Source organism: Heterodontus francisci, chromosome 33, assembly GCF_036365525.1.
Source record: "Heterodontus francisci isolate sHetFra1 chromosome 33, sHetFra1.hap1, whole genome shotgun sequence".
In the NCBI taxonomy this organism is placed as follows: Eukaryota; Metazoa; Chordata; class Chondrichthyes; order Heterodontiformes; family Heterodontidae; genus Heterodontus; species Heterodontus francisci.
The window spans coordinates 51,237,177-51,260,696 of record NC_090403.1 but is presented as its reverse complement, the minus strand read 5'-3'; the positions used below and the strand labels follow the sequence as shown (position 1 = coordinate 51,260,696).

At 42.9% G+C, this 23,520-nt stretch overlaps 1 protein-coding gene across 6 annotated transcripts in view; it reads right to left on the bottom strand.

Annotated features, from left to right (window-relative positions):
• The window catches only part of LOC137348202 (phosphatidylinositol 5-phosphate 4-kinase type-2 beta), a 125,529-nt gene that overhangs the window by 42,871 nt on the left and 59,138 nt on the right, over positions 1-23,520 (bottom strand). For all 6 annotated transcript variants that reach the window (XR_010969094.1, XM_068013548.1, XM_068013547.1 and 3 more), the window contains 2 exons: positions 10,890-11,042; positions 7,951-8,097 (listed from right to left, as the gene is read on the bottom strand). Coding sequence is in view for 5 of the 6 variants with exons in the window: in XM_068013548.1 (XP_067869649.1) it covers positions 7,951-8,097; positions 10,890-11,042 (300 nt within the window). In the remaining variant the exon portion in view is untranslated. The remainder of the gene's footprint in view (positions 1-7,950; positions 8,098-10,889; positions 11,043-23,520) is intronic.

The window sequence follows — 23,520 nt, the reverse complement described above, 5'->3', positions numbered from 1 at the left end:
GGCTGGTGTGGTCGGTTAGACGGCTCGAGTGTGATACAGGAAGATGTCAACAGTGCGGGTTCAATCCCCACACTGGCTGTGGCAGTTCATGGAGGCCTGCCTCTTCACCTTACCCCAAGCTTGAGGAGTGGTGGCCCTCAAGCTAAACATCACCAACTGTCTCTCTCTAATGGAGAGAGATGTCTATGGTCTTCTGGGACTACGGCTGCACCAACAGGATGGCTGTAGAAACCTTTAGCAGACATTAAATTAGGGTAGAAAATGGCAATTCAGCTATTAAGCAGTTTAACCCCGCCCCCCCCACAAATTGTATCCACTTCTCAGAGATTCAAAGTTCTCTATTGTGCAATTTCTAACATGTATTTAGCTCCAACATAAGTCTGCAAAAATGAGGAGCTTCACAAAGTTAATATATGCAATTTAGTGCAAATCAGCATCTTGTTGAAATAACTGAAATGATAGAGCACGTTGGTGTATAAAAGACAGGTTGTATATGGGAACATGCCTCTGAGTCTAGTCTGCCATTCAATTAGATCATGGCCGATCAGTGTCTCAACTCCATTTACCAGCCTTTCTTCCATATCTCTCAATATCCTTATATCCTTACTTAAAAAAAAACTACCCATCTCATGTTTTGAAAATTTCAATTAACCTCCAGCATCATTAAGCTGTACAATCTGCATTATATAATCTTCACTTAACAGTAGCAAAACAGCTAAAGTGCTGAATTTCTGCAAATGCAATTTGTATTGATTTTAAAATTTTCAACCTTACCTTCAAATCCCTCCATGGCTCGCTCTTCCCCATCTCTGTTGTCTCCTCCAGCTTTACAACCCTCCAAGAACTCTGCGCTCCACCAACTCTGGTCTCTTGCATATCCCCTATTTCAATCACTCCACCATTGGCGCCTTTGCTTTCAGCTGCCTAGGACTTAAACTCTGGAATTCCCTCCCTAAACTTATCTGCTTCTCCTCCTGTAAGACATTCCTTAAAACCTGCCTCTTTGACCAAGCTTTTGGTCACCTGTCCCATATCGCCTTATGTGACTCTGTGCCAAATTCTATCTGAAAGCGTTTTGTGACATGTTACTATGTTAAAGAAACTATGTAAATGCATGCTGTTGTTGTTGTATTGATGGCTGTTATTTGGACATCGAAGCCAAGTTTGATCTTCTCCTCACCTAATAAACACAAAGACACCTTGCAGCAGGGATCACTGGCTAGCAATCAGGAGCAGGAACACCCTTGTATGATTTTTCCCCTCTATCATTGAGGGCACTGAGGCCAGCAGCAGTGTCCCTATACAAAGAACCAGAAGTTTAGTTTAGAGATACAGCACTGAAACAGGCCCTTCGGCCCACCGAGTCTGTGCCGACCATCAACCACCCATTTTATACTAACCCTACACTAATCCCATATTCCTACCACATCCCCACCTGTCCCTATATTTCCCTACCACCTACCTATACTAGGGGCAATTTATAATGGCCAATTAACCTATCAACCTGCAAGTCTTTTGGCTTGTGGGATGAAACCGGAGCACCCGGAGGAAACCCACGCAGACACAGGGAGAACTTGCAAACTCCACACAGGCAGTATCCAGAATTGAACCCGGGTCGCTGGAGCTGTGAGGCTGCGGTGCTAACCACTGCGCCACTGTGATCTGAGGAAAGGCTTTTTCACTCAATGAGTGGTTAGGATGTGGAATGCACTGCCTGATAGGGTGGTGGAAACAGATTCAATAGTAGCTTTCGAAAGTAAATACTTGAAGGAGAAAAAAAATTGCAGGGATATAGGAAACAGCCGGGGAGTGGGACTAACTGGATTGCCTCGAAAGAGCAGGTGCAGACTCGATGGGCTGAATGGGCTCCTTCTCTGCTGTTCTATTCTATTATTCTATACTCAACCAGCTTACATCACATAATTCAGAACAATTCAGGATTCAAATCTGGGCTCAACTGGTTTGGATAGCTCAGTAGCACATTGTGCAGTGCCTTCACAAGAGACTTTGGGACAGTCTGTGGATTTTCAATTTTTATTTATATAATGGAAGCATTCACTTTCAATAGAATGTACTTAAATTTCTCTAAATTAAATTAAGTTATACTCTGCATTTCATAATTAATTTTTCACTTGATTCAATAATTAAATTACTCCATTCCTTAATTAGTTGACTTACTGCCAGCATTTAATTAATTTAATAACTTAATTTTATACATATCTATGCTGAAAGACGACTATAGTTTAGCAAACATTTTCTCTGTGGCCATTTGTTATAATATTCCAGCCAGCACACAAAATTTAATTTCAAGCAGCATAGTTTGTCCACTTACACTGTTAAAATGCCACTCAATTGTGTTCTTGAGCTCATTAACAGTAAGGATGTCAGTACTAGGAATAGTATGGGTCAGATCAGAGTAAAGCTCCCTCTACTTTGTCCCAATAACATGCCTTAACTACACTTTCAAAAACATATCTGCGGGATATTACGAAAGCGCTTCTGTATTTTTTGTTAAGTATATGATTTTGAGAACTTATATTTAAATTGTGAAGATGGATTGATTGGAAGGCTGAAGATTTCATAGAAGCTGGACTTTGCTTTGTTGTTAATAGTTCATTGAAAGAACTCTTTGATTTTGGTTTTGCTTTGGACAGTGTGTTGGGATGTGAACTGTTTTGAACACAGTTGGAGAAAACCAGCAGCCACCATCAGCTCACCATCTTCCATGTCTTTGAGAACTTCCAGAGAATCAAGTGTATGAAATAGAGAAACTGATTCCGCATTTCTCCTGGAAAGGCCGCCAAACTGTTCCTCAACGTCGCCTGAAAAGAACTGCTTTAGAAAGAGCCCCATGACAGCCGTTTATGCGTATTTGGGACGCCAGACCAAAAAGGGACAACTGACATCTTTCCATACCTTCTCATTATTCTTCAAGAATTAGCAAGTATTTGGCCAAAGTATTCTTTTTTGGGGTTTTTTTTTGTAATAGACCTCTGCAGAGAGAATTTCTGTATTTTCTTCAGTGTGCATGTGAGTTTGTGTGGGGAATTCAAAAAGGGAAACTTTAATATTTCAATCTGTGTGTTAATGCTTTGCTTCATTACTGGTTCAGTCTTGTTTTATAATAAACTGATAATTTTGTTGTTTATTAAAGAAACCTGGTTGGTGGATTTTATTCTGGGATAAAGAGTACAGTATGTGATTGAATGCATCGGTAACTGGATAAACATTCAAAAAAACATATTTTGTGATCTGTCGAAAAATGGAACTAGAAATGACAGTGCACTCCTCCCACTTCGGTTGTAACAAGGACAGATTTGCCTGGTGGCCTGGGCAATATTTATTCCTCAACCAACATCACTAAAACAGATCATCTAGTAGTTAGCACACTGCTGTTTCTGGGAGCTTGCTGTGTGCATATTGGCTGCTACTTTCCCTACATTACTATAGTGACTACACTTCAAAGGTACTTCACTGGCTGTATAAGATTTGGGACATCCCGAGGTCATGAAAGGTGCCTTGCAAATGGAAGATTTTCTTTCTTTACACAAGTGTGATAGCTTCATATCCCACTTCAGGCATTACCGTGATCTAACCAAGTGAGACTGCACATTTAATATAATTTTTTTTTCCTAAATTACATATAGTATTGTACTACAGACCTGTATGCATTAGGAACTGAGGTGAGACTTCTCCCACTTATTTCATGTAGAATCATTAAAAATCAGGAGAAAACAAGACATGAGCTACACCCTATCAGTCTGGTTGGATTCAAAACCATGTTCCAGAGATGAGGACAGTGCATGAACACAGTGTTCTCGTCAGCTCCTTCTTTTATAGACAGCTTCCTGGAAATAAGAGCCAGATCTGGGGGGCGTACAGCAAAGATCTTAAATGAGAGTACATACAATTATGAGTTCCTGAGATTAACTTTGGTTCCAAAAACTGGAATACCTTTGCAACAGATGACACCTGGGAGAATTTAACGGTATTTTACTTTACTAAAGTGCAGCCAAATGCATTTATTCCTCCATTGTCTGTGCTCCATAGTTTAAATGAGAGGCTATTCAAAGAGAACAACAGTATTGCACACTCACCAAACTGTGGATTTATGAATCTATTGAGAAAACCAGCTTCTGCAAGGCAAATGTGAGGAGCCGACTGATGAAGCTTATAGAAGGTTATAGATAGAAGGAGGCTGTTCGGCCCATTGTATCAGTGCTGGCTTTGTGCCAGAGCAATCCAAAACTAATCCCACGACACTGCTTTCTCATCATAGCCCTATATTTTTCTGTTTCAAAAATCTATGCAATATTGCCAGAAAAGATGACATTGCTTGTTAATTGTATATCAATTGTGGTTAATTATATGCAAGTGGAGGGTTATAATTGGGGTTTCACTTGAGCAGATATAAAGAGACACAGACTGAAACTGGGGGTGGTGGAGGTGGTTAGTTGAGCTAGGAGGTGTATGCTTGTAATGTTTTACTCTGTAAATAAATGTTAGACTGAGTAAAGATTGGCTCCAGTACCTCACCAACTGGCTTTTTGGAATACAACAATGCTTCAATCACTCCATATTCCAACAATCTTCTGTATAAAGCAATTACTCCTAACTCCTCTCCTCAGTCTAGTAGCTATAATTTTAAATTGATGACCCCTCTGATCACTGACTCCCCAACTAGAGAAAACAATCTTTTCTCTGCTCACCATATCAAAATTTTATATACCTCAAATTTTATAAATTTTAAACATTTTATAAGTTATTAGGGACAGATGCACACAACAAAATCATAATTCTGAGGCACTGCAGCTTTAAATTATTAATGGGCACTGTGCCTTTAAGATTATGAATAATCAGTTGGCTTTCACTAAGACCCCTCTTAGCAGGTTTTCCTTTGGTAGGTCATGCTGATAAATACCATCTCCACATCAAAGTTTACTTTGAAATTTGCTTTGACAAAAGAAACTTTGAAAAGGGGTGAAGTATCCAGTTTTGCCGCATTTAATCCTTTTCCAAGCCTGTTTATAGCACAGTTTAAAAGGAATTAATTATACAGTTGAAAATTACAGGAACTATGTTTTATGGTTCATGTAGCACTTTCACAATGCTGCAGTCAGGGGTCTGACTCACAGCACAGGCCAACATTCAAATATGCCACCCACGGTTGTGATGAGTTTTAATCAGAGTGGGGGGTTGGCAGACAGACATCGAGAATGAAGTAGGGTTATTTGTCTCATACAGTGATTACTTAAACAATCATTTCCCCTGTTATCAGCACCATTTTGGGGAGCGGATTTGTGGGGAGGGGATAGGAGGAGTTCACCCAACTCACCGAAATGGTCTTTATTCATTGCTCTCACTTTGAATGCCACCTGTTATCAATTTAACCAATCGGGGAATCTGTATATCTCACTTGTTCGCTGTGCACCACTACCTTTGTGGTCTCATATCCTCAGGGACAAGAGCAAGGATTTGCAAAAATAATATAGTTGGCAATGCACTAAACTGGGCACCTCTGGTTGCTATTTGTAAATCAGTGGGTGACGGAGTGACCATACTGGCCTTTCATGCTACTTTAAAAATTAATGTTCACAGCATTTTCCCCGTTTCCCTTCTTTTCTTAAGTCAGTGACTCCTGTTGGGGTAGAGTTCCAATGGTGTTAGCCATCCTCCACTGTTGATTCCGGATGGCTGGCTATTTGACTGCATAACTTATCATGATCCAGCCTGATCCTGGACTCATCCAACACCCATGCACACATACTCCCCAGCAGAAACAATTAGGAGTGGCAAACCTGGCTTAAATCTCTCCCTCCCTAGCCCAGGGACACAGAGGCCGAATTTAGTACCCACCAGCTCTTATGTGGTTGAAACCAGCAAAATGGGCATGGTAGCATAGTGGTTATATTACTGAACTAGTAATCTGAGACCTGGACTAATAATCCAGAATTGCAGTTCAAATCTGACCATCGCAGTTAAGGAATTTAATAAAAGAAAGTCAGAAGCTAAGGAATAAATTTGGAATAAAAAGCCAGTATCAGTAATAGTAACCATTAAACCACCGGATTGTCGTAAAAACCCAAGTGGTTCACTAATGTCCTTTAAGGAAGGAAACCTGTCGAGCTTACCCGGTTTGCCTTTATGTGATGTTAGACCACAGCAACTCTTAAATGGCCTGGCAAGCCACTGAGTTGTTCCAAAACCGCTGCAAAAAACTATAATCCACATGGACTGCAATAGTTCAAGAAGGTGACTTACCACCAACTTCTCAAGGGCAATTAGGGATGGGCAATAAATGGTGGCCTTGCCAGTGATGTCCACATCCCATGAATGAATAATCGAAAAAAACAGATTAAATCTGGACCTTGCTAGGTTATGGCTGAGCTATTCAGTTGATATATTTGATGAGCCACTGGGGACAGGCTAGCCCTGAAGAGTTTTAATCAGAGAGGATTAGCAAGCAGATATCAAGAATAAGCAAAGGCTTGTTCATTTAACAAGAGTAAGCATTTAAACAATTGCTTCACCCACCAAGTGATTTCATCTGGGGAGTGGGGAAGAAGAATTTGTCTGACTCACCAAAAACGGTTTCTATTCACTGCTGGAATTCTGAACATTTCTGTTATCAAACTGACCTGCGAATCAGCTCCATGTTTTGAGAATGAACATTCAGCAGCTAATGTAAATGTTTTGCTCATATAAAAAGCCCCAATTAATTTTGTTCTCACTTCAAATGTTTATAACTCCTTATCGGGATACGGTACCTTGTCCAAATGGCCATTATTCATGGGTGAGACTCATCAGTGAATATCAGTAAGCTATTCCATCATGGTGAGCACAACAGACAAGCCCAATGCTGTCCCCAATTGACATTCATACATGTGAACTTCAAGTACATGTCACTGGAGAGAGATCAGGAGCAGGAACCCTGGCTGATTTATTCCCCTTCCACAGCTCTGGAGCACAAGACTAAAGGCAGCATCCCTTTTGCTACCTGAGTTGAGGTCAGCCAGCTCAACACCACCCACACACACTAGGGATTGAATGCAAGATCTTCCTTGTCTGTGTGGCTCCTGATGTGTTAGCGATTTAGGAACGAAACTAAATTTTAAATGTTTTAATCATTAATAGCTTTTTTCTAAAAAGAAAATTGGGAAAAAAGTAATTGAAAGTAACTTTGTTGCAGTGCAGCCATGAATTTCACTGGGTAAGCAGATTGCTGTAGGTAGAGGGTTGTTAAGGACACATTACATACTTTGTAAAACGAAGGAGAATGTATCGAAGGGGTGATAGCTAACTTTGTGGGCAGTGGTTAAAACTTAAAGCATTTTGTACTGAAAAGCGCACCAGCCCCTCCACTAGGGACGCTCCACAGATGCAACAAAACCCACCTGCTTGACACCTCCATCCTTACTGATGCTTTATTAGCTCCCTGTGTTCCAGCAAATTGACTTCAAGATCCTTGTCCTCAATTTTATGTACCTTTATGGTCTTGTTAGGCCCTACATGAGTGATCTTTCCCAGCCATATTCTCTTATTTGCACCTTTCACCTTTTGGATACTGGATTACTGATGAATTCCCACCTTCTTCTCTGTAAACATCAGAGGCTGTTGCTTCAGACAGTGAGTTCCTTCCTTTGGAACATTCTCCCTGCACCACTTCACATTATTACTCCTCTCACTGCCTTCAAAAGCCTCCCAAAAATCACTCTTTGATTATGCCTTCACTCTCCCCATAGTACCTTTTCCTATTTCTCCTCCCTGTTTATTGCATACCTTTTATATTTGAAGATACTTTTATGTGTGGAGAGCTATATAATTCAATGTTTTGCAGATTATGGTCCCCTTTCTGACACAGAAGTTATACAAAGTTCCATAACTAGCTTTGAAAGAAACACATGCAGAGAAATTCTGGTGCAGGCAACATGTTTCTGTCTGGGATATTACCTTCAGGTCGTATTTCCTGTGAACTGTAAGTCTGTGACTAAATACATTTCTCGTTACAGTCATGTAGGTCTCCACTCCATCCACTGTTAACCGGTACATGCCCAGGAATTGGGGAAGAAGCGTGTTGCCATGGCATTCCACAATATACTAGAAAAATTTAAAAAATACTTTCACAGAGTAAAGTCAAACAGGAACATGCGTTTTTTATTATATTAATTGCTATTAATTATAATTGCTACTTTTTCTACTCCTCTCGACAAGGCACAGACTCTTGCTGGGGTATGGCAGCACAGGTGCTGGCCATTTTTCATGACAGTTAGCAAGCATCAACAGGTCGTTCAACCATGGAGGGCAATCACAGATAAGCCCCATCCAATCCTCACTTAATATCAAGCATGGACATTTCCAAGTGGATATCACAGAATTAGCAGCAACAGACATGGCTCATTTTTCCTCCCCCTTAATCCAGGGGCACTGCATGGCCCAATACAACACCAGGTAGAACTTCTACATACTAGACCATCCACAGAGCCGCCATCTGCTGTTAATTTTTAAACATTCTGATACTGAACTAACAAAAAGTGCTGTACTTCAGACTTATTAAATCCTGGTGCAGGCAACATGCTTCCCGTCTGGGATATTACCTTCAGGTCATAAGATCATAAAATCATAAGAACTAGGAGCAGGAGTAGGCCGTCCGGCCCCTCGAGCCTGCTCCGCCATTCAATAAGATCATGGCTGATCTTTTCGTCGACTCAGATCCACTTACCCGCGCTCTCACCGTATCCCTTAATTCCTTTATTGTACAAAAAGATTATCTACCTTAGCTTTAAAAACGTTTACTGAAGAAGCGTCAACTACTTCACTGGGCAAGGAATTCCATAGATTAACAACCCTCTGGGTGAAGAAGTTCCTTCTTAATTCAGTCCTAAATCTGCTCCCTCTAATCTTGAGGCTATGCCTTCTTGTCCTAGCTTCACCTGCCAGTGGAAACATCCTCCCTACTTGTATCTTATCTATTCCCTTCATAATTTTATATGTTTCTATAAGATCCCCCCTCATTCTTCTGAATTCCAATGAATATAATCCCAATCTACTCAGTCTCTCCTCATAAACCAACCCCCTCAACTCCGGAATCAACCTAGTGAACCTCCTCTGCACCCCCTCCAGTGCCAGTACATCCTTTCTCAAGTAAGGAGACCAAAACTGCACACAGTACTCCAGGTGCGGCCTCACCAGTACCTTATACAACTGCAACATAACCTCTCTGCTTTTAAACTCAATCCCTTTAGCAATGAAGGACAAAATTCCATTTGCCTTCCTAATTACTTGCTGTACATGCAGACCAACCTTCTGCGATTCATGCACAAGGACACCCAGGTCCCTCTGCATAGCAGCATGCTGCAACTTTTTACCATTCAAGTAATAATCCTTTTTACTGTTACTCCTACCGAAATGAATGACTTCACATTTATTAACATTGTATTCCATCTGCCAGACCTTTGCCCACTCACTCAATGTATCTATGTTCCTCTGCAAAGTTTCACAGTCATCTGCACACTTTGCTCTGCCACTCATCTTAGTGTCATCTGCAAACTTTGACACCCTACACGTGGTCCCCAACTCCAAATCATCTATATAAATTGTAAATAATTGCGGTCCCAACACCGATCCCTGAGGCACACCACTAGTGACTGATTGCCACCCAGAATAGCACTCATTTATCCCCACTCTCTGCTTCCTGTTAGTCAACCAATCCTCTATCCATGCTAATACTTTACCCCTAACGCCATGCATCCTTATCTTATGCAGCAGCCTCTTGTGCGGCACCTTGTCGAAGGCCTGTTGGAAATCTAGGTACACCACATCCACTGGGTCCCCATTGTACACCTTGCTCGTAATGTCATCATAGAATTCCAAAAGATTTGTCAAGCATGACCTGCCCTTCATGAACCCATGCTGCGTCTGCCCAACGGGACAATTTCTATCGAGATGCCCTGCTATTTCTTCCTTGATAATAGACTCAAGCATCTTCCCCACTACAGAGGTTAAGCTAACCGGTCTATAATTCCCCATCTTTTGTCTACCTCCCTTTTTAAACAGTGGCGTCACATCTGCTGTTTTCCAATCTGCTGGGACTACCCCAGAGTCCAGCGAATTTTGGAAAATTACCGCCAGTGCACCTGCTATTTCTCCCGCCATCTCTTTTAGTACCCTGGGATGCATTCCATCAGGGCCAGGAGACTTATCAATCCTTAGCTCCATTAGCTTGCCCAACACTACCTCTTCCGTAATAATGATTGTTTCCAGGTCCTCACCTACGTTCGTCTCTTTTGTCAATTACTGGCATGTTATTAATGTCCTCCACTGTGAAGACCGATACAAAATACCTGTTCAATGCCTCGGCCATTTCATCATATCCCATAACTAAATTCCCCTTCTCATCCTCTCAGCGGACAGCAAGTCTGTGACTAAATACATTTCTCGCAATTAGAACACCAGTTTCATGATGCTTCATTCTGCCGACTTCTGACTCTATTGGCCCTGATTTAAATTTTGTGCCCACTGCAAATTTGAGCACCGAAATCCCAGTCGGCACTCATTCTGATCAAAGTGGCAAGTAAAGACTTCAAGTTTTAGTTTAAGGTCACTCCCTGGCCAGCTTCAAACCAGTTTTAAATGGTTGACCAAATGTAAGCTAGACACAAAGGATAGAAATCCTTCCCTCCCCCTCCACTGCTGCATCTTACGATGTGAAAGCTTTAGTTATTGAAGTTTTTGATGAATTTTCTCTCTTGGTTCCCCCCTCTTTCTCTCTCCCCCCCTCTCCCTCTCTCTGTCAGTTTTAACGTAGTGCACGATTAATGCCTTGGAAGCTCCAGATCCCAACCTTTGTCATAGCCCTTAATCAAAAAAACATTGCCTGGATCCAAATGTACCTGATGGTATTTTTTTAAAATATTGTGCATCTCTGCTACATCTTCACTAGTTATCGTTTTAATGACGAATCTCTTGTCGTATGTGGTGAGGAATCGGGCTCCCATTCGATTTTGCGCATCGCTGTTTAAGGGGGCACTCCGTGTTACTGAATTCTGAAAGAAAGAACAGATTTTGAGTATAAATTGCAGGAACACCTTTTCGGACAAATGGCACATGGATTTACGTTGCCTGCTGTGACTTCCTTCCTCAGAGAGTGGTTAGAATGTGGAACCCGCTGCCACAAGGAGTAGTTGTGGCAAATAGCATGGATGCATTTTAGAGGAAGCTGGATAAACATAAGGGAGAAAGAAACAGAATGTTTTGCTGACAGAGGTGGAAGGAGGCTTGTGTGGACCATAAACACCAGTAATGGACCAGTTGGGCCAAATGGCCTGTTTCTATGCTGTACATTCCATGTAACACAATTAGGTTTTAAGAAGGTTCATCAACCATAACAGGTTTCCAATCGTTTACAAAAAAACTTTGTCAAAAACAAAATATTACAAGATATCAGGGTTAGATAATAAAATTTTGCTAATTAAACATTTTTTAAAAGTTCACAGAATCTTGGGAGTTATGGGCTCTTTCCAAATTTTCTCTCCCTTTCTGCAAACACTTGTTCTTGTGTAATAATCAGTGGGAACTCTGCTTCAAAGACAGGCAACATCTTAAGGAGGGGGGGAATAACATTAGATAGAAAATAATACATCTCTCAGTGAATCAGAAATCTTTATTGCTCTTCTCCATTGTTTAATATTGGATTTGTTCTTTGCACAGTGCTTCGTTACAGCAAAACTTTCAAATAGGTATTTTGCCTTTTAAAGGAGATTAAAAGGCCATTAGACCCATCCACTTTGTTCCATTATTCAGGTTTCCTTTGAGGACTAGTACAGACTAGATTCCACCTAATGAAGGGTCACTGACCTGAAACATTTAGCTCTGTTGATCTCTCCACATATACTGCCAGATCTGCTGAGCATTTCCAGCAATTTTTGTTTTTATTTCCAAAAAAAGCTTGTTGCATGTTGGATGATCTTTCCCTCACCTCTCGTTTCCAGCTTCCCTCACTCCTTCACAACCTTTATCTGCTTTAAGTGGATATTACTAAGGCCATTCATTGCTTCTCTTATGGTCCGACTCTCGGCCCTCCTAAGTGCTAAATGTGCCACCCTGCACGCTCTTCCAGCTCCCTGTAGCACCACTGTGTTCAAATCAAGATACCACATCACCTCCAGTGCTATCAATAGGTATAAAGTACAATGATTGGCGTTTGAAAGTCTTGCACCATGTCCACTGAACTGGGATAAACATGCAGCAGCACAATTATACATACCCTCCTTTGAAAATTATGTATATAGAGAACATTCTGAGCTGTATAACACCGAGGTAGAAAGTGACTAATACTGAATGAAGCAAATTGGACAACATTGCAACCTATTAACATAATCTGCATTTTTCTCAATATCTTCATCTGGCCAGTTGGTACCAATAAAGTAGACATGTCTCGCGACAACAATGCAATATTTATATGCCTGAAGCACTGATATGCCCAAGGTGGCAGCTTAGAAAAATGCAGATGGTGCAGTGGAGGTTCTACCTGACTCTGAATCCAGGAAGGTAACTGCTTGATCTCCAGCATTACAATGGGAAGGAGAGAGGCAATCACGTGTAAGAATTGGTAAACACATAAGAACATGAGAAATAGGAGCAGGGAAAGGTCATATGTCCCCTCGAGACTGCTCCACCATTCAATAAAATCATGGCTATCTTCTCCCAACATACAGCCCATGGATGTATTTGAGATGAGAAATTTTCCATTTTCTTCTTCTTCCAGACTGACTTTTTAAAAAGAATTGCGGTCAGTTTCACAGCTGACAGGTTGGTTTCCAACTTTGGACAGATTCGGGGTTATCTGACGGGTTCTGACCTTTTTTTTTATAAAGTTCGCCGGAAAACCCCAAATCTGTCCAAAGTTGGAAACCAACCTGTCAGCTGCGAAACTGACAGCGTGATTTTTAAAAAAAGCTGACCAACCACAAAGCTACTGTGCTGAGTGCTACTGCTCCCTGCAACTATCAGAGAGAGGGGGGGATAGAGTGAAAGAGAGGAGAGAGAGGGGGGGACAGAGAGAGAGAGAGGGGGGGGGTCGGGACAGAGAGAGAGGTTGACAGAGAGAGAGGGAGACAGAGGGAGGGAGCAGAGGGAGAGAGTGAAGTGTGGACAGAGAGAGAGAGAGGGGGGGGGGAGAGAGAAAGAGGGGGGAACCGAGAGAAAGGGGGAGGACCAAGAGAGAAAAAGTGGGGACCAAGAGAGAAAGAGGGGGGGGGAACCGAGAAAGAGGGGGCACAGAGAGAGTAGGGGGTGGGGGGGGACACAGAGAGTGAGGACGACACAGAGGGGGGGCAACAACACAGAGGAGGGGAGCAACACAGAGAGGGGGGAGCAACACAGAGCGGGGAGAGCAACACAGAGAGGGGGGAGCAACACAGAGAGGGGGGTGCAACAAAGAGCGAGGGGAGCAACACAGAGAGGGGGGAGCAACACAGGGAGAGACAGACAAACAGACAGACAGAGAAGGGATAGCGATCAAGATCACTCCTGACAGATGGACATCTATCCGGAATACTCCGCATTGCTACAAGTGTGTGGGCAAACATTGACTACGTGTGCAGGCAACAAAATGCCTGGTATCTCACTAAATCAGTGTCCAACATTGTGATGAGGAAGTAAGTCAATAAGATATCTTCCCATTTAAAGCCTCTTCACAAAAATGTACATTTGTTGTTGTTTTGATTAATAGTAAGATAACTTTTTAGTGCCTTTTTCTTTCTGAAATTGTCTCACTGGCCCATTATGTAAGATAAAAATTGTAATGCGTCCCCCCACGCAAAAAGGTTGGACACCCTGTTCTACCTCAATTCCACTTTTCCACCCTATCCCCATATCCCTTGATCCTGATAGTGTCAGAAAATCCATCAACCTCAGTCTTGAATAAAGTCAACAACTGAACATTCACTGCTCTCTTATCTCATTACTATGACCTGTACGACCCCTTATCCTGTGACTATTACCCATAGTTCTAGATTCTCCACCCAGGGGAAATTGCCACTCCGCATTTAGCCTGTCAAGCCCTTTGATTGAATAACACTTGCATGCTGGTACATGCAGCAGAGCCTAGCTCTGTATGTTTAGAGGTAAAATGGTAACTTGGCCAACCACAACCTTAGTGTTGAGTTTTGCTAGGTTTCTCCCTGTCTAATCTCTCCTTCCTCATTAGCTACCATCTTCTTTCAAATTAATGGCTGGAGCCTTCAAGTTGAAAATCTTGGCTTTTTTTTTTTAACTCCAAGCTTCATGGCTTAAAATGCATTCTCCTAAATTCCAGTCTGGTACCAAACAACGGTACACCAAAAAGAAAAGAAACAAAAAGTCTTATATACACTGCCAAGATACATAAATTTTCTGCACTTTGTGCTGGGAAACAATGGATTGCTTATTCAGTCTCCAGATCTGACATGCATAACATAGCCCAATTACCAGGTTTTACAGTATACAGGCACTTTGGCATTAATTAACAATTAAATGCCAGAACTTCCACAAAAGCTGCTCTCAAAATAGCAGTTTTTGCCCAAGGCCGTTTCACTTTCATAAATTTAGAAACTAAATTAAGTTACTCAGCATTTTTGAGAAGCCTGGTGAAAGCACATGCTGAGATAGGAACACAGGCAGAAAGGCAGACTTGCATTTATGTATCACTTTATTACATCTTTCAGAAATGCCCCTAAGTGATTCACAATCCGGGTAATCCTTTGAGGTTCAGTGACTATGGTTATGCAGGCAAACATGGAAGTCATTTTACAAACAGCAAGATCCCACAAAGAACAATAAGTTATCAATTTAATTTTGGTGGTGTAAAAACAGAAAGTGCTGGAAATACTCAGCAGGTCAGGCAGAATCTATGGAGAGAGAAGCAGAGTTAACGTTTCAGGTCTGTGACCTTCCATCAACTGGCAAAGGTTAGAAAAGAGTTAGGTTTTAAGCAAGTGAAGGAGGAGGAGGGGGGTTGGTGGGGAAGGGAACAAAAGGAATGTGTGTGATAGGGCAGAGAGCAGGAGAGATTAAGTAACAACGATGTCATGGGACAAAGGTAAAGAGAGTGTAAAGGCTAGTAGTGAAAGACAAAACATTAGTCCAGCGAGAGTGTTAAAGGCAGAATAATGAGCAGCTCTGTCCAAAGGCACATGAGAAACAGATATATGGTTAAAAAATAAAATAGAAAAATATATAAAAAGGTCAGTCATGCTCTGAAATTGTTGAACTCAATGTTGAGTGCACAAGCTGTACAGTGCCTAATCAAAGGGGTGAGGTGCTGCTCCTCAAGCTTGTGTTGATGTTCACTGGAACACTGCAGCAGACCAAGGACAGAAACGTAGGCATGAGAGTGGGGTTGGGGGTGGGGGGGGGGGGAGAGGGTGTTGAAATGGCAAGCAACTGGAAGCTCGGGGTCATGCTTTCAGACTGAAATGAATTTTGGTAGTGTTGGTTGAGAGGAGCATTGGCCAGGAGAATTCTCTACTTTTCTTTGGATAGTGCCATGAGATCCACACAAGAATACTCGGAGGGGTTCAACACCTCATCCTCCAGCAGGACAATACTCCCCGATACTGTGCTGGGGTGCCAGCCTAGATTAGGAGCTCAAGTCCTGAAGGATTTGAATCCACCATTTGCTGAGTCAGACTGGTGGGCGCTGCTACCAACTGAACCCAAGATGACTCTTAAAAGTGGTTGAGAAACAAAATAATCATCCATCCCATTTAACCAGTTCATCTTCAAATCAACGCACAAATGTCATCGATTCATAAACCCAAATAAATAACAGGCTAGAACCTTCCTTCCAGACTCAGATAACAAGGATCTACATCACTACTGCCCTTCACAAGCTGTATTTTGTATAGCAATGTTCAATAATGCTACAATCTATACATTCCACCTTTCATCTTCAAGACATTAAATAAAGAGACCCACTTCGGATGATTATAAGTCTTTAGGAAAGCATATTATAAAAGGGGCTTTTTTAACATTTTAAATGATTCTCCTATAGACCCTTTAGAACCAAAAGGGTCTTTCAGCCTTTAATAAGACAGCCTCTTCTTCCAACACAAGACCTGCAACAAATAAAACCTTTCTCTGAAAGCTTCTGAAGATGAGTGGTACAAAGAATTTCAAAAATCCAAGAATCAAAGAATATGTATCAATTCATCCTGATTTTAAACTATATTAAAACTATCACATAATTTTTTTTAATTCTGGTTCACAGTCACAAAGGGGACTCATAACAGAGCCATAAAACATTTTTGTGTTTTGTTAAATCCTGCACTAACCAGCCATAAATTTTGAATGTTTTAATTTCACTGATGGCAGCATTCCCTCTCTCAAAGCATTACACAAGCAAGGCTCCTTGCAGTAAGTTTATGAAGTGGCTGTGAGGCCCAGCGAAGTGCCTGAGCACTTTTTAAGCACGATTTCACACTGCGTTACAGTCCATTTTGTGTCAATCTCAAGTGGGATAACTTGGCCTCCCCAGACAGGGTGGGGGAAGGAATTTGTGCATTTTTGGTTTTAACGTGTTCTAGAGTCAGATTGAGACATGAAACCAGACACATGCTGTTACACATTTGTGTACACTTTGTACTTGCACGACAATTTAAATGCATCTTGTATCAAAAATGTGCATCAGAAAGCATTATTTGGACAAGGGGTGTGTCTAATGTAAAGAAAGAACTTGCATTTGTATAGCATCTTTCATGTTCTCTGAGCATCCCAAAGTGTGACACAGCCAATATGTAGCCCCTGTTGTTATGCAGCATCCAATTCGCGCATAAATGGCCTCATGAAAAATAAACAAATAAATGACTGGCTAATTAGTTTTGGTAATTTTGGTTCAGGGAAAAATGCTGGTCTGGACACCTGGAGACATCTCAGCTTTTCTTTGAATACTGCCATGGGACTGTATATGCCCACTTAGTCAGGAACAAGAGGCCCTGATGTAACACCTTTCCAAAAGGTAACACCTCCAACAATGCAGCACTCCTTCAGTACTGAACTGCCCAATGTCTGGTCTACTAGGTTGAGAGGACAGCCCAGGACCTAGCTCCCAATTCCTCCCTACCTGACTCCCAAGGAACCCACTCCTCCCAGATGCAGTTCTTTCCAACCCCCACTGATCCCCAGCTCTAATCTGCACCAAGGTGGAAAGTAGATCATTTTTGCAACTAACAAGACAGTCAGAGTCCTTATTTTAATCCCAGGACTCCATGCGATTCGATACGCACAGGGTGAGGAAGAGCAAGAGAGAGAGGGAGAGAGAGATACAGACATACACATAGAGAGAGAGAGAGAGAGAAAGAAAGAAAGAGACAGAGAGAGACTCAGAGACAGAGAGAGAGCATAACGAGAGAGACATAGAGAAAGAGAGACAGAAAGAGAAGCATAGAAAGAGAGAGACAGGCACACTGAAAGACACAGAGATAGACATAAAGAGCTATAGATATACAGAGACACACACACACACATGACATAGAGAGAGAAAGAGACAGAGACACAGAAGGAGACAGAGACATAAGGCTGAATTTTCGGGCCCCCCCCCCGTCTGTATTTGGGAACAGAGGTGGGGTGGGGGCTCAAAAATACTGCCACCAACCGGCATGTCAGTTTCAGGACACTGTTCATGGCGGGAGTGGAGGGTGGGGCAGGGATCACACTCTCCTCCCATTGAGGCCAATTAAAGTAATTAAAAAGCCTGTTAAAAGCTTGTTGGAGGGGGAGGGTGGAATTTTGAAGGGGATGCACAGGTTTCAGGCAGTATCTGCTGAAGGGAGGCGTATACAGAGCAGGGAGCCGGTCATGACTGCCCCAGGGCATCACCCCAGCACCAGAAGAGGGTCAGCGGGGCAAAGGGGGAACTCAGCATTTGGTAAGGATGCCCCCTTGGTGCTGCGCAGGTGGCGGGTAGAGTGGCCACTCAGTGCTCGGTAACTGAACGGGATCGTCACCATCCCCAGCACCGCAGGGGCAGAAGAGCAGAAGGCAAGGCTGCCAAGGACAATTGGGCAGCCACCTATCCAAAAGGAAGGCTGCAGCTGGCAATGGGGGCATGATTGTCAGATTTTTGGCCTTGTGACAAAGAGGGGCAACACCCACTGCAAGAAAGGCAGAACCCTGAGCAGCAGGAGGGCATGGGAGAGGAAAGAGGGGCAGGAAGGCAACGACAACATACCCCCACCACAGGATCTATCGCCGGAGATGGAGCTACCTGGCGATGACAGAGACCAGTGCCGCAGGAGGCAGAAACTCTCCAGGCAGATAATCACAGACATCTGTAACCTCATCGCTGAAGACCTTGCACATCACAACACTGGTCGCCACACCCTGCCAGTAGCCATCAATGTCATTGTGGCCTTGAACTTCTTTGCTTCTGGCTCCTTCCGAGGATCAGCTACAGACCCTAGTGGCATCTCATAAGCAGCTGCACAGTACTGCATCTCACAGGTCACTGATGCCCTCTTTGCCAGAGCTGGACAGTAAATTCATTTCACGACTGATGCGGCCTTGAAGGGACAGAGGGCGTTGGGTTTCGCCACTATCACAGGATTTCTCCCCAGGTGCAGGGATCATTGATTGCACCCATGAGATCATCGAGGCACCCAACAACTGCCCACCTCAGATTCGTCAAGAGGAAGTGCTTCCACTCCCTCAAATTTAGCTGGTCTGCGACCACAAGAGTTTCCTCAATATGTGTGCTTGCTTTCCTGGCAACTGCCATGACTCTTTTATCCTCCACCAATCCAGGCTGCCTCAAATCATAATTCGAACCCTCAAATTACGTGGATGGACTCTAGGAGACAAGGGGTATGCCTTGAAGACATGGTTACTCCCCCCTCTATGGGACCCCAAGACAGAGACACAGAGGCAATATATAACCCATGCCACCTGCTCAGTAGGATAACCACTGAGTAGGCCATCGGGCTTCTAAACATGCAATTCTGGTGCCTGGACAGCCCTTCAATACCCTCCTGCTAGGGTCTCGGTCACTGACTTCCATGGACCTCCAGAGAGGTGTGGACCTTGAAGACAATGAGGCCCGAGAAGGAGACAGCTCATCAGGGAATGGGTAGTTGCAGGAGGTGAGAGAGGAGGAGGAGGAGGGAGATGACAATGAACAGAAAGGTGCCCCTGCTGCATGACGAGGTGGCCTCCTTCTGCTACCCTCCAGGAAGAGGACCTCTCTCTTCTCCCTCATAGCCTCCAGCATTAGATCTAGGTCAGCATCTATGAAGCGAGGGACAGGCCTGCCCCAGGTGTCAGGCCTCCATCTGTCCTGTGACATCTCACTTCCCACTGTGGTGTGCAAGGCTTTGGCACAATCAGTAGATCTCTCCCTTAGGACAACCAGCAGCCTCAGTGAAGGCTGCCATGGGGAGTCTAAATCAGTCCCACACTTCGTCTGACCCTATCTCTATTTCTGCCCCACTGGCTCTAATTGGACAGGAAACCTGTCTCCATACCAATTAAGGGCTTACCCATGTGAAAATCTTAACTTTAATCAGTTTCTCAACAGGGGTGGGGGGGGGGCGTGTTTCTGACCCGAAAACAAACCCGGCTCCTGTTTCCCACCTCCGTGGCAAAAGTTCAGCCCATAGAGAGAAACAAAGACATAGAGAGAGGCTAACAGAGAAAGAGAGAGAAAGAAAAAGAGACATAGAGAGAGAGTGAGACAGACAGAGGTATACAAAGAGAGACACAGAGGCATACAGAGAGACACAGATGGAGGCATCGAGAGACAGAACCATAGAGATAGAGAGACAGACAGAGGCATACAGAGAAAGAGGCATACAGAGAACCTTGCACAAAAGAGAAAATAAGAATAAATGTGATACTGTACAAAGAGAGAGGGGGGGGGGAGGGGAGGTATGGGAGCAAGAAAGGTAGAAAGAACTAGTGACAAGCAAAGACAGTAAGACAAGAAAGATTTCTTTTTATTTTTGTGAACAACACCCACAAGAGAAAAACTAGTATATATAAACAGAAAGTACACTCCAGTTTGCAACTGCTGGATTTTAAACAAATGCATCAGTTATTCTGGCTGAAGCTATGGGTTGTAACAAACTAAATTCATTGTGAAGGGAAGATGTGAAATGATGGAACTGTCAGCAGGCAGCTATTATCTTCAAATTCTGCATCTTGGAGATTTTGCACAAATTGCAGCAGAGACTATTATTGTTGAAAGCAAGCCACCCCCTTTAATCCTTCAGGGAAAAAAATGACAAACATGCTGGGCAATGAGGATTTACAGTATGTGAAAAGGGAAGATGAAGAAAAGGCCACTGTTTCCTAGTTAGCTGCCCTGCGTCAACTGTCATCAATCATTTGAGTTAAAAAAGAACACAAAATGATCAGGGTTATTAGTTGAAAAGACAGAAGTCTGTAAAATTGACAATGTCAGGGGCCCAGTAATCTCAGAAGGAGAATGGTATACCAGTTTGTAAAAGGGAAGGTATTTATAACTTCTGTTGTTATGCAATATTTATACAAGTGGAATGGACTGCACAACAATCAGAAACCTTGCAAAAGACTTGCAAAAATAAACAGCACTATCTCTGTAAAGTTAGATTAAACCCCACAACTTACTGTGGACTGATAGGTGCTCACTCATGTTAAGGTGTGGTTTCTTGACAGTCCGTTACCATGATTGTTCTTCCCTTTTAAAACTTAGGGGTATTCAGCTCTGGCATTGCCCTCATTTGACACACCCTCACAAATGTTCACATCCGCACAGATTCTCATGTGTCTGAGTGCAAACTTTACAACAGAGGTTACTGGACGGTGATCAGAAATGGCAGCCATGGCTGATTTCCTCCTTCCCTAGTCCTGGGGTGCGAGACCAAATGTAGCACCCCTACTGCCACACTAGGAGACTGGGGATTCAACCTGAGGCCCTCTTATTCTGTATCACTCAGTTTGACACTGGACAACACAACTTACCAATTCAACCATCAGGGAACCACAAGAAGTTTGCAAAAAAAGATCATGGCTCAGTGGTGATTTAAAACAGCTCACCCTCAAATAAATCCAACAAATGCCATCTTAACCAGAATGGGGTGTGTGAAGGAGAAACAAGAATAATTCCTAAGCATCAAAGTTACTTAAAGCCTTAATCCACTAAATTAGTGCCTAAAAACCCAGATATCCTTAAGGTTTGGCAATATTTGGCAATTAATTCAAGAAAATAAGGTGCAATTAATTAAAGATAATAAAAACAAGAAATGCTGGAAATACTCAGCAGGTCTGGCAGCATCTGTGGAGAGAGAAGCAGAATTAACGTTTCAGGTCAGTGACCCTTCTTCAGTTCTGCCATGGTGTTGCATGCAGTAAGTCAGTACAGTTCTGAAGAAGGGTCACTGACCTGAAACGTTAACTCTGCTTCTCTCTCCACAGATGCTGCCAGACCTGCTGAGTATTTCCAGCATTGCTTGTTTTTATTTCAGATTTCCAGCATCCGCAGTATTTTGCTTTTATTGCAATTAACGAAAGTTTCAGTCTGGAGCAATGATGCACTGGAAAACTTTTAATTCATTCTAGATGCTGCAGCAATTGAAACTAATCTGAATTATCGTGTGTAGTCGTTATTGTAATAGATGACTATCTTGGAAACCGTTGTACAGCTGGGAGATCAAAGCAGTTGTTTGAGCACATCTGTGCAGAAGGCAGAACCAAAAGCTAGAATGAACCAGACTAGTCTTTATTTCCAACCACATTGAAATCTGTCTGCAGTGGAGAGCTTTGGTGAAACTTATCAGAAAGGGAAGTAGGGCGGAAGCACAAACAACCTGTGCTGTTGATAACGCTGTTTTACAAAACGGGAATGTTACACTGAACTGCATCTGCCCACCTATCATGTTAGCTTATGTCCTGCAGTCTTTCACACTTCTTGGTGCCTGAAATGGAACGTGTTCTACTTACTACCATTAACATTCCTCACCTTGACAAACACAAAAAGACCCCTAGAAAATGGAAGAAACACACAACAAAGGTTAAAGTTCAGTTCGAGACTTTTCATCAGAAACTGATATAGGATTCTCAACTGAAATGCTACCCTGTCTTCTTTTTTCAAATGCCAATGGACCCAGTGTATTTCCAGTACTTTCTATTTTTATTTTAATTTTGCAGCATTTTCACACTTTAGCTTTCAGCTCTAAAGGTCTTTATCATCACCCAATGTGTGACAAAAATGAATGATTCAGGAACTCTGTGGAATATAACTATAACCATGTCAATGGCCCTAGGTTCAGCAGCTAACAGGTGGAATTCAATGCAAAAACGACATTAATGCTAAAGAACTGAAATCAAATTATACAATCAACAAATTAAGAAATATTACTTGCACATTAAGGCATGGCACTGAGCCAGGAAGGTCCCTAGTTCAATCTACAATCTGTATATTTTGTTAAGTTATTCACAGATGCTCACCTGACATTGAACCACACCCATCCACCACCCCACCCTCCTCTTCACCTCTTCCTTCTCCCCCCTCCCTCTTCCTTGCCTCCACCCTGCTCATCTTTTCCTGCTTCTATCTTCTCCCTGACCTCCCACTCCAGAGGCTCAAATGGGTTCAGAACAAAGAACAGTACAGCACAGGAACAGGCCATTCGGCCCTCCAAGCCTGCGCCGATCTTGATGCCTGTCTAAACTAAAACCTTCTGCACTTCTGGGGACCATATCCCTCTATTCTCATCCTATTCATGTATTTGTCAAAATGCCTCTTAAACATCGCTATCGTACCTGCTTCCACCAACTCCCCCGGCAGCAAGTTCCAGGCACTCACCACCCTCTGTGTAAAGAACTTGCCTCGCACATCCCCTCTAATCTTTGCCCCTCGCACTTAAACCTATGTCCCCTAGTAACTGACTCTTCCACCCTGGGAAAAAGCTTCTGACTATCCACTCTGTCCATGCCACTCATAACTTTGTAAACCTCTATCACGTCGCCCCTCCACCTCCGTCATTCCAGTGAAAACAATCCGAGTTTATCCAACCTTTCCTCATAGCTAATGCCCTCCAGACCAGGCAACATCCTGGTAAACCTCTTCTGTACCCTCTCCAAAGCCTCCACGTCCTTCTGGTAGTGTAGTGACCAGAATTGCACGCAATATTCTAAGTGTGGCCTAACTAAGGTTCTGTACAGCTGCAGCATGACTTGCTAATTTTTATACTTCTTATAATTTTTATGCCCCGACCGATGAAGGCAAGCATGCCGTATGCCTTCTTGACTACCTTATCCACCTGCGTTGCCACTTTCAGTGACCTGTGGACCTGTACGCCCAGATCTCTCTGCCTGTCAATACTCCTAAGGGTTCTGCCATTTACTGTATACTTCCCACCTGTATTAGATCTTCCAAAATGCATTACCTCACATTTGTCCGGATTAAACTCCATCTGCCATTTCTCCGCCCAAGTCTCCAACCGATCTATATCCTGCTGTATCCTCTGACAATCCTCATCACTATCCCCAATCCACCAACCTTTGTGTCGT